At 47.5% G+C, this 13,652-nt stretch overlaps 1 protein-coding gene across 5 annotated transcripts in view; it reads right to left on the bottom strand.

Moving 5' to 3' along the window:
• LOC146893369 (E3 ubiquitin-protein ligase RNF213-like) overlaps window positions 1–13,652 on the bottom strand; it is a 109,932-nt gene that overhangs the window by 86,245 nt on the left and 10,035 nt on the right. For all 5 annotated transcript variants that reach the window (XM_087909683.1, XM_087909679.1, XM_087909681.1 and 2 more), the window contains exons 6-12: window positions 5,994–6,280; window positions 5,257–5,516; window positions 4,159–4,356; window positions 2,714–2,936; window positions 1,740–1,795; window positions 543–696; window positions 110–274 (exon numbers count right to left, since the gene is read on the bottom strand). In XM_087909683.1, coding sequence (XP_087765809.1) covers window positions 110–274; window positions 543–696; window positions 1,740–1,795; window positions 2,714–2,936; window positions 4,159–4,356; window positions 5,257–5,516; window positions 5,994–6,280 — 1,343 coding nt within the window. The remainder of the gene's footprint in view (window positions 1–109; window positions 275–542; window positions 697–1,739; window positions 1,796–2,713; window positions 2,937–4,158; window positions 4,357–5,256; window positions 5,517–5,993; window positions 6,281–13,652) is intronic.

The raw sequence follows: 13,652 nt of genomic DNA, 5'->3' as shown, positions 1-13,652 counted from the left end.
TGTGTGTTCTTTAATCCCCAGACCCTTGCCTGATTGTAGTTCCAGGTGGTTCAGGCGCTACACACACCCATGTGCCTTTGGCAGGTTCACAGCTCCCAGGAAGGCTTACCGTCATCTCCTCAGGATAGGTAAAGCGGAGAGTGGATGAACCGGTATAGAAGATGCTTTTTTTAAACACGCTGCACAGCCAGTTTCTTGTGGTGCTCAGGGCCCCCTGGAAGATGCTTGTCAGCAAGTCTTCATTATCTGTAGCAACCGGTCCCTCTGTGGCACCCTGCGGGCACGCGAGAAACAGATTACAGAATCTGTGGTCGTTATGGAGTCTGATGATCTGAGTTTGATCCCCAGAACCCACATGGGGGAAGGAGAGAACTGACTCTCACTAGGTGTCCTGATTTCTACACCCATGCCCATGGGTGCAGTCTCTGTGTCTCTGTCTGTATGTCAGTCTCTCCCAGGTTGTCCTGTCTGCAGGAAGTCCATGCCCTCCAGTACAGCATCACGGGCTGTACTGTGTATACAGATGTGTGAATCTCACTTACCCCTGTGGGTTTGAGCTGAAGCATTTTACAGACAAGCTCGGCAGACAGGACAGGAACCTCATAGCACTTTACGTAGGTTGTGATGTTGCAGACAGTTTCGTGGAGGGTCAGACACTCGGGTAAGTAGGTCTGTAGCAGGGTCTCCCCAAGAATCCTATCCACAAAGAGAGGTGGAGAAATCATTGAATTAGTTGACAAATGAGTAGAGGGAGGGGGAAAAGTTAAAGAAAAAAGAAAAAAAGCAAGTCCTCTGTGAGGGGTTTGTGCATGGAGTGAATAGAGATTTGACTGCCTAGCACCTGAGGCTCTGGGTTCAATCCTCAGTACTGCAAAAGGACAAAAGGAGGGACTGGAGAGAAAGCTCAGCAGTCAAGTCAGAACACTCGCTACACTGTCGGAGGACCTGGGGGATGGACCCAGCACCACACATTCCTGGGGCTGCAGCTCATGGCAGCTCCAGACTAAAGGAAAGGCAGAAAGCGAGCTGACCACCAGGGCTCCTCTCTCTCCACTTCCTGATTTCATATGCAATGTCAGCCCTGCTTGACACTCCTGCTGCCAGGGTTTCCCCTGTGTCCCCCCCAGTGTGGACTGGGCCCCCCCCCTGACAGTATGGACTGTGCTGTCCACCAGTATGGACTGTGCCTTCCACCGGTATGGACTATGCTCCTGGACAGTATAGACCGTGCTCCCCGACAGTATGGACTGTGCTCCCCGACAGTATAGACTGTGCCCTCCACCAGTATGGACAGTGCCTTCCACCAGTATGGACTGTGCTCCTGGATAGTAAGGACTGTGCTCCCTGACAGTAAGGACTGTGCTCCCCGACGGTATGGACTGTGCTCCCCGACAGTATGGACTGTACCTCACACTGAGTCACAACAGACCCTTCTCCAGCAGCCTTTGTCAGGTGTTTGTCATAGCCAGGGGAACAGTAATACGTTTGATTTGTCTTCTGATCTGATTTGCTAAAGGCAGGCTCGGATGTAACAGGTATAGTGAAGGGACAGAGCAAGGGACCATGGGTAAAATCTCAGCCCTGAAGCTGGACAAGGCATCTAATAGCATGGAAAGCATGGCTTAGTTTCCATCTCCCCACGGAGACAACACGTGTGGGAAGCTGAAGCCAGCAGGGGCAGCCACCATGCCGCCCAGAGCAGTGTGGAAGCCAAAACTGCCCTTGGCCTTCCTACTTACGCGTCCTGATAAATGTCCACAAGGTGAATCAGCATTGTAAAAATCTGCTTGACATCCTAGGACAGTGGAGAGAAGGAGGTGTGAGCCAAGAAACGCCTGTGTGCACACGAGCACTGGTGAAAAGAAGGTGGGTGTGAGCATGCTGTGAGTGAGCCAAGAAACGGCTGTGTGCACATGTTCACTGGCTTCGTCTTTCCTTCCATCAACACAGCTGCACTTAGGAAGAATAGCTTCCCATGAGTAAATTCACGGCACAGAATTCCCACTTGCTGTCTTCTGAGCATGCCCACATGCGCACATGTGTGGAGACTGTGCTCTTATCAGGAACTGTCCACCCTGTTTTGAGGCAGTGTCTCTCATTGGCTTGGAGATCACAATTGAGCTAGGCTGGCTCATGAGCATCTGCCCATCTCCACTCCCCCTGTGGAGTAAAGGGCAGGCCACCGTGACCTGCATTTCCTGGTGGCTCCGGGGATTGAACTCAGATCCTCAAGCTTGTATGGCAAGCACTTTACCAAATGAACATCTTCCCAGTCCAACATACACAATTCTCTATATCTAAAGCCGTGTAGGAAGGATGGAGGACAGCAGCTATGGGACAAGCTCACACCCTAACTGCCTTGTAGTTCTGCCCAGCATAACTGTTTAAAACACTTAAAATAGAACTTAGGAAAGCTATTGACTTTCCCAAGTTCTATTTCCTGAAATAGAGTAGACACAGGTAAATCAGCCTTTGTCTTTATAGGGAATGTCACCACATCTGTCTAAAAAAACCTCATCACTTCTGGCTAGATAAAATTCCCCACCTCTAGATAAATCCCTCTCTTACTCTCAGTCCTTCCCCACCCCCTCACAGCTCATGACCCAGGCACCACCCATGAAGTGAGCCCTCTCCCACAGGCCACTCCCAATACTATAGCAGCTAACCCCTTCTTGCTCAGACACCACTTGCTGGTCTGGTCCCCACAACACACCTTTAGGTTTTGGTGGAAGATCTTCTCCAGCCCTCGAAGCCGGTATGAAACCCCTTGAAAACAATCCAGGACGCGGGCAGGCACGCGACTCAAGTATTCTGTCGAGTTTTCCAAGTAGGAAGTCAAGCTTCCCAGCGGGACCAGGCTGAACCAGGAGCGGAAGAGGAAGTCATCCACCTGCAGCAGCGCCATCTTAGACTGCATGAACTGAAGAACCCGGCTCCTGAGGAGACAGCACAGGTGCGGGGAGGCTGCAGCAGTCAGAACTGACGTGGAGGGGACAGAAGCAGGAGGCTGCAGCGGTCAGAACTGACGTGGAGGGGACAGAAGCAGGAGGCTGCAGCAGTCAGAACTGACGTGGAGGGGACAGAAGCAGGAGGCTGCAGCGGTCAGAACTGACGTGGAGGGGACAGAAGCAGGAGGCTGCAGCGGTCAGAACTGACGTGGAGGGGACAGAAGCAGGAGCTGCAGCGGTCCGATTTCAGGTTTGTGGTCGCCCAGGGGAAACAAATTCGGTCAGGAATAGAATGGCAGCGAGGGCAGGGAGGGATTACAAGGGCGGGGTGGCTGCTGGACTTTTCCCTCCAGACCCGAGGGGCTCCCCTTCATCCCACACTGAGAGCAGTGGCAGAGCTGGGTGTAGTTGAAAGTTTTGTGGGTTCCCTCTCCAATATGGGGGAAAAGGAGGAAATGAGAGGAAGGGAGATGGACAGGAAGTTGGGAAAGGAGAAGAGGGAGGAAGTGAAGAAAGGAGAAGAGGGAAGAAGTGGGGAAGGAGGAGAGGGAAGAAGTTGGAGAAGGAGGGGAGGGAGGAAGTGGGGAGGAAGGACAGGGAGGAAGTGGGGGATGGATGGAAAAGAAAGGAAAAAAGAGTATAGATTTCACGCCTAGAATCTAAGTTTTCTACAGAATTTCTGGTAAGGTTCTCTTATCAGAGGGGAGGCCCTGTGTGGAAATACGTTCCCAGTATTGGTCTACTTAGGCTGGCAGCAGAGCCTTCTCTCCAGCAGCGCTGTCTATTGGAGTTACCTGGGCTAGGTGAGGACGGGTAGATGGCTTGTGTAAAAATGCTTCCTGTGTACATGAGGACCTGAGTTCAGACACATGCAAAAGACACATAGTACCAGCATGTGTGACCCCAGCGATCCTGTGAAGGCGTGGGATGTATAGACAGGAAAATACCCAGAAAATAATTCTCCAGCCACCTAGGCATACATAGTCAGAAAAGAAGAGCAGAGACCCGGAAGGAAGGACGCGGACTGGAGTTGCCCTCCGAGCTACACGTATAAACACGGAATAACTAGGCAGAGTTAGAATCATGGTTATCGAAGCTCTTACTAAATAAAAAGCAGAAATGACTCCAATGAGAACAGGGGACCAGCTGCCCCAAAGTCAACCACCTGAGGGTCTGGAATCAGCATCGTAAGTGCAGGTATTCAACTCACTGAGTGGGTGCTTTCTCCCGAAACTGTGCGAAAGGGATTCCTTCGAGGCCTGCCCAGGTGTCCTCGGGCTGGCTCTTAGAGTCCCTCCTGGGTGGGGACAGCTGCATGCAGTAGTGTAGGATGGGTAAGGTGCCCAGCCAGCGGTTCATGCCCTCGGCTATGCACCTGCAGCACAGATTTACCAAGTACGCACGCCATCTAGAAGGGAACGGAGGTGTCAGTGAGGGGAGGATTGCCCAGTGGTCTATGACCACCGTCTGCTGAGAACAGGGAACTCTGCATAGCTGGACAGGATTCACATCAGGAGATGGGTCACAATAAAGATATGGTACCCCAGCCCCACCCTGAAGAACCTCACAAATCCCCCTCCTAGAGTCATCTCTCTCTACACCACACAGCTGAGGAGTATCTTCACAAACTGTGAATCAACCACTTGGGTGTCTAAAACATCAAGCCAAAAGGCCAGTGTCCAGTAAGAGCTGCTCAGGGAAGGCTGCCTGATGTAACTTTCATGTCTGAATCACATCAGCCACAAGCAATGCTGTGAAAATCCAAGGGGAGGTCACTGGGCTCAAAGAGGTCACCTACAAACTCACTGTGACCCTACAGTGAGGACACACTTTCTAATCTAGGTGGCCTGTGTATCCCTTTATTTCAAGATGTTCAGTTTTGTTTCAAATTCATGGGCTCAAAGGATTCTCACCTTAGCCTGCCAAATACCAGGGATCACAGACATGCACCTTGACCCTCAGCTCCATGAGCAGGTGTTGGGCTCAGGCCCAAAACCCAGCACTCAGCAAGCTGAGGGCAGAAATTTCATGAGTCTGGGCAGCCTGGGCTACATAGTGAAACTGTCATAAAGCAAACAAACACAAAACAGAAATGGTGCGGAGGCTGGAGAGATGCTCCGTGGTTGAGAGCACTGCTACTCCTGGAGAGCCCAGGTTGTGTCCGGTGTCCACATGTTGGCTCACACCTGTCTGCAACACCTTCTGACCTCCACAGGCGCCAGGCATGCACATGGTGCACAAACATACGTGCATGTAAAACACCCGCACACATAGAATAGAAAATAAAGAAGAAATGAAGGGGAAATACTTTTGAGGTTTGCTGAGGATGGGGCTCAGGTCACTGTGAAGAGTTTCTGCCGAGTCAGCACTCGGAGTGAGGAGGAAGCACAGCGCGTCCAGGTCATTTTTAGGGACAACAAAGTCAACTGCTTCCGCCATGAAAAGGACGGTCAGGCCCAACTTCAGTCCACTCCTCACAGGGCAGTCGGCAGGCAGAGAGTCCCCGCTCTTCCCTTCCAGGAAAGGTGCCATCCGGGTTTTCACATGCTCCCACAGGTGCGCCCTCACCTGGTCCCGGGAGGGAAAGACGTGTGAGCTCTGCAGGGGACATTCAGAGGCTAGGCACTGTGCCAGGGACCGGGTCACCAGTGCCAGGGACAGGGTCACCAGGGACAGGGACAGGGTCACCAGGGCCAGGGACCGGGTCACCAGTGCCAGGGAGGGCTTCATTTGCCTCTCTCCCGGGCTTCACCACTGAAGCACACGGATGCTCAGTCCCCGGCCCTACAGGGTGGAGGTACAAGAGGGGGCATCCTAGGGACAGCCACACCAGTGCAGGGTGTAAGGAGGAGCCCAGCCCTTCTGGGAGAGCACAGGACCATGCTGAGGGTGGGGCGCAGTGGAACCCTGTGAGGAGGATGGCATGAGGTCCTCCTGCCCCATTTGTGTTTGGCCCACTCAGTCCAGGGGTCACCTAGCCTCTAGCTGGTCAAGGGACACTGCCTGCCTTCTCCAGAGCTGCTGGTGACAGTGGGGAATGGGTACCTCTTTCTCTTCATATTGCAGACTGGACCATGGCCGCCTAGCCCGCCCTTCATGGACCATAGGCACTCGGACCACGGAGTAAAACTGCAGGAACTGGGTCATGAAGCTCTGCAGGTTGATGGCACTCCAGGGCTGGAGGACACTGAAGATGCGGTCCAGCATGACCGCAGCGGCATCCTTCTTCCCTCTCACCAGATCCTTTCTCGAGCCAGCAATGAAGGAATCTAAAATTCTCTGGATCTTCCCAGGAGGCTTCATGCAGATGATGTCGTCATACTGATGCCAGTCTGCGGGGACAAAAGAACCCATGTGGGTGAGCTCCAGATCCCAGAGGCCTGGCCTCCCTAGAAGGCAGAAATGCCGGGGGAGCAGCCCAAGGCAGGAAGGAAGGAAAGCCCAGGTGATCAGCCCACTCTATCAGCTAGTACAGGGTGCAACTGTGCAGCCCACGGTCAGTAATGTGCAGCCAGGGCTGGTAGCATACTGTTATCATGTATAACAGCCAGGGATGAGGATTACATCACTGGTAGCATGCTGTTAGCATGTCCAAAGCCCTGGGATGGGGATGTACATCACGGGTAGAGTGCTGTTAGCATGTCTAAAGCCCTGGGTTAGTCCCCCAGCAACACATAAACATGGAGGGCAAGAGTACACCTGCAATCCCAGTTTGGCAGATGTAGGCAGGGGGATCAGAAATGTAGGGTCAACCTTTACTGTGCAGCCAAGGCCGGCCTGAGCTCCATGAGACCCAGTCTTTAGAAAGAAGACTGGAGTGAGGCCTCAGTAGCTGAGGACACTTGCTGGCTGCTCTTGTAGCAGACTGTGAGTCAGTTCCCAGCACCCATATGGTGGCTCACAACAACCTGGAAATGCAGTTTTGGGGTTCTGAAACCCTCTTCCGGCTTCTAGGCATATACATGGTGCAAATATACGTATATGTGAGAGCCAGACATAAGACTTTCTCAGAGGCCTCATAAAAAGACAAGGGGAAGTTACTTCTGTGTCCTTGCCCAGAAGTGGACTTGGCAAAGCCAGTCTAGGGCCGAGCCAGTGCCTCAAAAGAGCTGAGATTGAGGTTGCTAGGGACCTAGCTCTTCCTTCTGAGCTGTGGTAATCATTCCTAAGGCATCCTGTGTTCTCATTGCTGGTGCGGAAGCTACAAGAGCTAATAAGTAACCTGACCTAATGGGCCAATCAGCTTTATAACTTATAGAGACCTATGTGTGATTTTCTTGAGGGCTTGCTGGCCATGGGGTACCGGGTGGGACAAAACCCCCCAACAAACAGGCCCCTTCATGTTACACATTGCTAACATTGCCTGATTTATCACTGATGATCTTGACCATTTTCCCCCTGCAAAGAGTATATAGGCACTCACACATAAACATAAAATAAAAAAATAAACCAAACCTGTCTTAAAAATCTTTTTCATTAAAAAAACTTTTTAAGACCAGCATGGGTAACATAGTCAAATCCTATCTTTAAAAAAAAAATGATTGGGGGAGGGGGCTCTTGGGAGAAGCATCTGCTTTTAGTCAGGCTAAGGCTGAGCGAGGGTGAAGACAAACATTGTCTATTGGCAGGGAGCACCCAGAACACTCCCCGCAGACCTGGCCCTGAGACCTGTGCTAGCAAAGGTGCAGAACTGCCTGTTCCCTCCCTACAGACTCTCAGGGCAGTCTAAGCCACTGGAAGAGGAAGCCTCAGCAGCGTGGAGGACCACAGTGACAGCCATGGCATTTAGAGATTGTCTGACCCCCTGAGCCTCAGCCTCAACCCCAACTACAACTGGAGGAGCAACCATCAGGGCAATAGCCTTGCCTGCACCAGGAGGGGTGACCATCAGAGCAATAGCCTTGCCTGCACCAGGAGGGGTGACCATCAGAGCAATAGCCTTGCCTGCACCAGGAGGAGCAACCATCAGAGCAATAGCCTTGCCTGCACCAGGAGGGGTGACCATCAGAGCAATAGCCACGCCTGCACCAGGAGGGGTGACCATCAGAGCAATAGCCACGCCTGCACCAGGAGGGGTGACCATCAGAGCAATAGCCACGCCTGCACCAGGAGGGGTGACCATCAGAGCAATAGCCTTGCCTGCACCAGGAGGGGTGACCATCAGAGCAATAGCCACGCCTGCACCAGGAGGGGTGACCATCAGAGCAATAGCCTTGCCTGCACCAGGAGGGGTGACCATCAGAGCAATAGCCACGCCTGCACCAGGAGGGGCGACCAGCTGAGCCTTGGGCCTGTAGGCACCTGGAGGAACAATTACAGAAAGCTCTGCCCTGATTACACCTGAAGGAGTGAGTGTTCAACAGAGCCACAGGAAAAGAGACACCCCTGAAACATAGACCCCAACTGTTCTGACTGGAGGAAGAAATGAGTAGACAACAGGGTAGGAATACATTCTTTAACAAAAAGAGCAAGACAGCACCACCAGAAACCAGTGGTTCTACAACAGCAAGACCTGAACAGCCCAACACAGATGAGGTAGAGAAAATGACCTAAAAATATCTTTATGAAGATGATTGAGGCCCTTAAAGAAGAAATGAAAAATTCCCTTGAAGTGGAGGAAAAGACCAACAAAAATTGTAAGAAATTAACAAATCCCTTAAAGAAATCCAAGAAAAAACAATTCAAACGAGTGAAAGAAATGGTTTAAGACTTGAGAATAGAAATAGAAGCAATAAAGTGAGGGGAATCTGGAAATGAAAAATCAAGGTAAATGATCAGGAAATACAGAAGCAAGTATAAACAGCAGAATACAAAAGATAGAAGAGAGAATCTCAGGCCTTGAAGATACAACAGAGGAAATAGATACATCAGTCGAGAAAAATGTTAAATCTAACAAATTCTTAAGACAAAATATTCAGGAAGTCTGGGACACCAAGAAAAGATTGAGCCTAAGAATAATAGAATTTGAAGGAGGAGTCCAGCTCAAAGGCACAGAAAACATATTCAACAAATCACAGAAGAAAACTTTTCCAACATAAAGAAGGACATGCCTATAAAAGTACAAGAAGTTTACAGAACACCAAATATACTGGATCAAAAAGAGTTCCCTGATGATATAATACTCAAAACACTAAACATACAGAATAAAAAAATAATATTAAGAGCAGCAAAGGCAAAAGTTCAAGTAACATATAAAGCAGACCTATCAGAATTATACCAGACTTCTCAGTGAAAGCAGGGAAAGCAGAAAGTCCTAGTCAGGATACAAGATAAACTAAAATAAAATCAGTAGCCCTCCTGTACAGAGATGATAAATGGGCTGAGAAAGAAATCAGAGAAACATCACCCTTCACAGTAGCCACAAATAGCATAAAATATCTCGGAGTAACTCTAGCAAAACAAGTGAAGGACCTGTATGACAAGAACTTTGAAGAAATTTCTTTGAAGAAAGAAATTGAAGAAGACACCAGAGAGTGGAAAGATCTCCCATGCTCTTGGGTAGGCAGAATTAACATAGTAAAAATGCCAATCTTACCGAAAGCAATCTACAGATTCAATGCAATGTCCATCAAAATCCCAGCAAAATTCTTCACAGACCTCAAAATAACAGTACTCAACTTCATATGGAAAAGCAAAATCCCAGGATAGTCAAAACAACCCTGTACAATAAAAGAACTTCTGGAGGCATCACAATCCCTGACTTCAAACTCTACTACAGAACTACAGTACTGAAAACAGCCTGGTACTGGCATAAGAACAGACAGGAGGACCAATGGAACCAAATAAAAGACCCAGATACTAATCCACATATCTTTGATTTTTGACAAAAAAAGCAAAAAATATCAAATGGAAAAAAAGAAAGCATATTTAACAAGTGGTGCTGGCATAACTGCATATCAACATATAGAAGAATGAAAATAGGTCCATATGGATCAAAGACCTCAACACAAAGCCAGCCACATTGAAACTTAAAGAAGAGAAAGTGGGAAGTACACTTGAACGCACTGGCACAGGAGAACACTTCATAAATATAACCCCAGTAGCACAGATACTGAGAGAAACAATTAATAAATGGGACCTCCTGAAACTGAAAAGCTTCTGTAAAGCAAAGGACACAGTCAACTAGACAAAACAACAGCCTACAGAATGGGAAAAGATCTTCACCAACCCCATATCAGACAAAGGTCTGATCTCCAAAATATACAAAGAACTCAAGAAATTGGTCAGCAAAAGAACAAATAATCCAATAAAAAGTGGAGTACAGACCTAAACAGAGAACTCTCAACAGAGGAATCTAAAATGGCTGAAAGACACTTGAGGAAATGTTCAACATCCTTAGTCATCAGAGAAACGCAAATCAAAACAACTCTGAGATTCCATCTTACACCTGAAAGAATGGCCAAGATCAAAAACACTGATGACAACTTATGCTGGAGAGGTTGTGGGGAGAAGGGAACACTTCTGCATTGCTGGTGTGAATGCAAGCTGGTACAACCCCTTTGGGTGTCAGTGTGGAGATTTCTCAGAAAATTAGGAAACAACCTTCCTCAAGACCCAGTAATACCACTTTTGGGTATATATCCAAAGGATGCTCAATTGTGTCACAAGGACATGTGCTCAACTGTGTTCATAGCAGCTTTGTTTGTCATAGCCAAAACCTGGAAACAACCTAAATGACCCTCAACCAAAGAATGGATAAGGAAAATGTGGTACATTTACACAATGGAGTACTACACAGCAGAAAAGAAACAACATTTTGAATTTTGCAGCAAAATGGATGGAGCTAGAAACCATCATTTTGAGTGAGGTAACCCAGACCCAGAAAGACAATTATTACATGTACTCACTCATAAGTGGAGCAGAAGCAGATCTAGACCAAGGTCATTTGCATAAGCAGGACTGGGACAGTGACCTAGGCCAGAGCAGGCCTGAGACATCAAGCTCCATAGGAGCAGGTACAGGGGAGCAACCGCTGAGTGAGTGGACCAGAGTCAGAGACCCGTGCGGGTTCGGGCATGAATCTGGGACCTTCGGGTGTGAATCTGGGACCTTTGAGGGAGTAGGCCTGTGGGTCTGGGTGTGAGTCAGGGATCTCAGAGGAACTAGGTCTGAGCCAGGAACTCTGCAGGTCTGGGTGTGAGTCAGGGACCTCCGAGGAAGTAGGCAGGAACCAGGATCTCTGTGGGTCTGGGTGCACCTGAGTCTGGGACCTCCGAGGGAGTATATCAGAGCCAGAAACCTTTGCAGGACCAACCCCAAGCCAGGAGCCTCTGTAGGAGCAGATCCAGAACAGGGACATTTACACAAACAGATCTGAGCAGACAACCTAGGTCAGAGCAGGCCTGAGACAGCAAACTCCATGGGAGCTGAGCAAAGCCCAGGAGCGCTGAGTGATCTCCAGGAACAGAGTGACCGACAGGGGTAACCAGAACCGAGGCACTGACTGTACCACAAAGAACAATCATCTGAGCCTTGGATTCACTGGCATCTAGAAAACTGATCACCAGAATTTCCTCAACCACACCAATTAGAAGAAAAGATGAGTAGAAAAGGCAATAATACTGGCAACACCACAAAGAGCAACACGACACCAGTAAAATCTAGAGACCCTACAACAACAAGACTTGAACAAGCAAATAGAGATTAGGCAAAAGAAAATTACCTAAAATGTAACTTCAGAAAAGTGTTCGAAACAATTAAACTATTAAAGAGGAAATGAGAAATTCCCTCAAAGACATGGAGGAAAAGACAAACAAAAAGTTGGAAGACATCAGCAAATACCTTAAAGAAAACCAAGAAAAAGCAATCAAACATGAAAAAAAACATTCAAGACTTGAAAACTGAAATCAAGACAATAAAGAAAACACAAGACAAGGGAATTATAGAAACAGAAATCATGAGAAAATGATCAGGAACCACAAACACAAGTATAAATAGCAAAATACAAAAGATGGGAGAGAGACTCTCAAGTGCTGAAAATACAGTAGAGGAAACAAACACATCAGTCAAAGAAACAGTAAACCTAATAAAAGCTTAGCCCAAAATATCCAGGAAATATGGGATACCATGAAAAGACCAAACCTAAGAATAATAAGTATAGAAGAAGGAGAAGAAGTTCAATAAAAAGCACAGAAAATATACTTAACAAAATCATAGAAGAAAACTTTCCCAACCAAAAGAAAGATGTGCCTATGAAGATACAAGAAGAATATAGAACACCAAACAGACTGGATCTAAAAAATATCCCTTGCCACAAAATAATCAAAACACTAAACATACAGAATAAAGAAAGAATATTAAGAGCTGCAAAGGAAAAAGTTCAAGTAACATATAAAGGCAGACCTATCAGAATTACACTGACTTCTCACTGGAGACAATGAAAGCCAGAAGGTCGTGGTTAAGTGTTATGCAGACATTAAGAGACCACGGATGCCAGCCCAGACTATTATACACAACAAAACTTTCAATCAATATAGAAGGACAAAGCAAGATATTTCATGACAAAACCATATTTAATCAATACCTAGTCACAAACCCATTCTGAGAACTGGCCAGGTTCTCACAGCAGGGAAGAGGGTCATCGGTAGTTCGTGCCTTAGACTGTGTAGCGCCTTAACACAAGTCTCTCCATTTTAAAATTACCCTCCTCACATTTGGAAAAATAAAAATCAAGAATAGCCAAAACAATCCTGTATAGTAAAGGAACTTCTGGAGGCATCACCATCCCTGACTTCAAACTCTACTATAGAGCTGCAGTAATGAAAACACCTTGGTATTGGCATAAAAACAGACAGGAAGACCAATGGAACTGAATCAAAGACCTGGATATCAATCCACATACCTATGAACACCTGATTTTCGACAAAGAAGCTAAAAATATAAAATGGAAAAAAAGAAAGGATCTTTAACAAATGCTGCTGGCATAACTTGACACGTAGAAGAATGAAAAATAGACCCATATATATCACCATGCACAAAACTCAAGTCCAGGACCTGGAAACAACCCAAATGCACCTCACCCAAAGAATGGATAAAGAAAATGTGGTACATTTACACAATGTAGTACTACACAGCAGTAAAATCAATGACATCTTGAAATTTTCAAACAAATGACCAGAGCTAGAAAAAAACATCCTGAGCGAGGTAACCCAGACCCTTAAAGACAAATATAATATGTACTCTCTCATAAGTGGATATTAGACATAAGGCAAAGGATAACCAGCCCACAGTCCACAACCCCAGAGAACCTAGACAACAAATAGGACACTAGTAGAGACATACATGGATCTGCCAAAGAAGGAGAAAAAGACATGATCTCCCGAGGAACTGGGAGTTGGGAGGCAGGGAGTGGGTGGAGGGGGAGAAGGGAGGAAGGAAGAGGAGTGGGAAAAATATACAGTTCAATAAAAACAATAACAAAAGAAAAATGATTAGAGTTGTGGGGATAATTGAGTTGATAAAGGTTCCTACTGCCACACCTGATAAAAGTCCTCCACTAACAAGCATGCATGGCATGTGCACGCGCGCACACACACACACACACACACACACACACACACATACAAATCAATGTAATAAAATATTTTCAAAGTTATGTCAATGCTGAGAGCCTGGGTTCCATCCTCAGTACCAGGAAAAAACCAAGTCCACACTGAGCAAAGGCAGGATGACGGTCTGAAGAGACTCGGTGGGGATCCACCTGCC

Source organism: Myodes glareolus, chromosome 9, assembly GCF_982192425.1.
Source record: "Myodes glareolus chromosome 9, mMyoGla1.1, whole genome shotgun sequence".
In the NCBI taxonomy this organism is placed as follows: domain Eukaryota; kingdom Metazoa; phylum Chordata; class Mammalia; order Rodentia; family Cricetidae; genus Myodes; species Myodes glareolus.
This window is presented reverse-complemented; position numbering and strand designations above follow the sequence as displayed.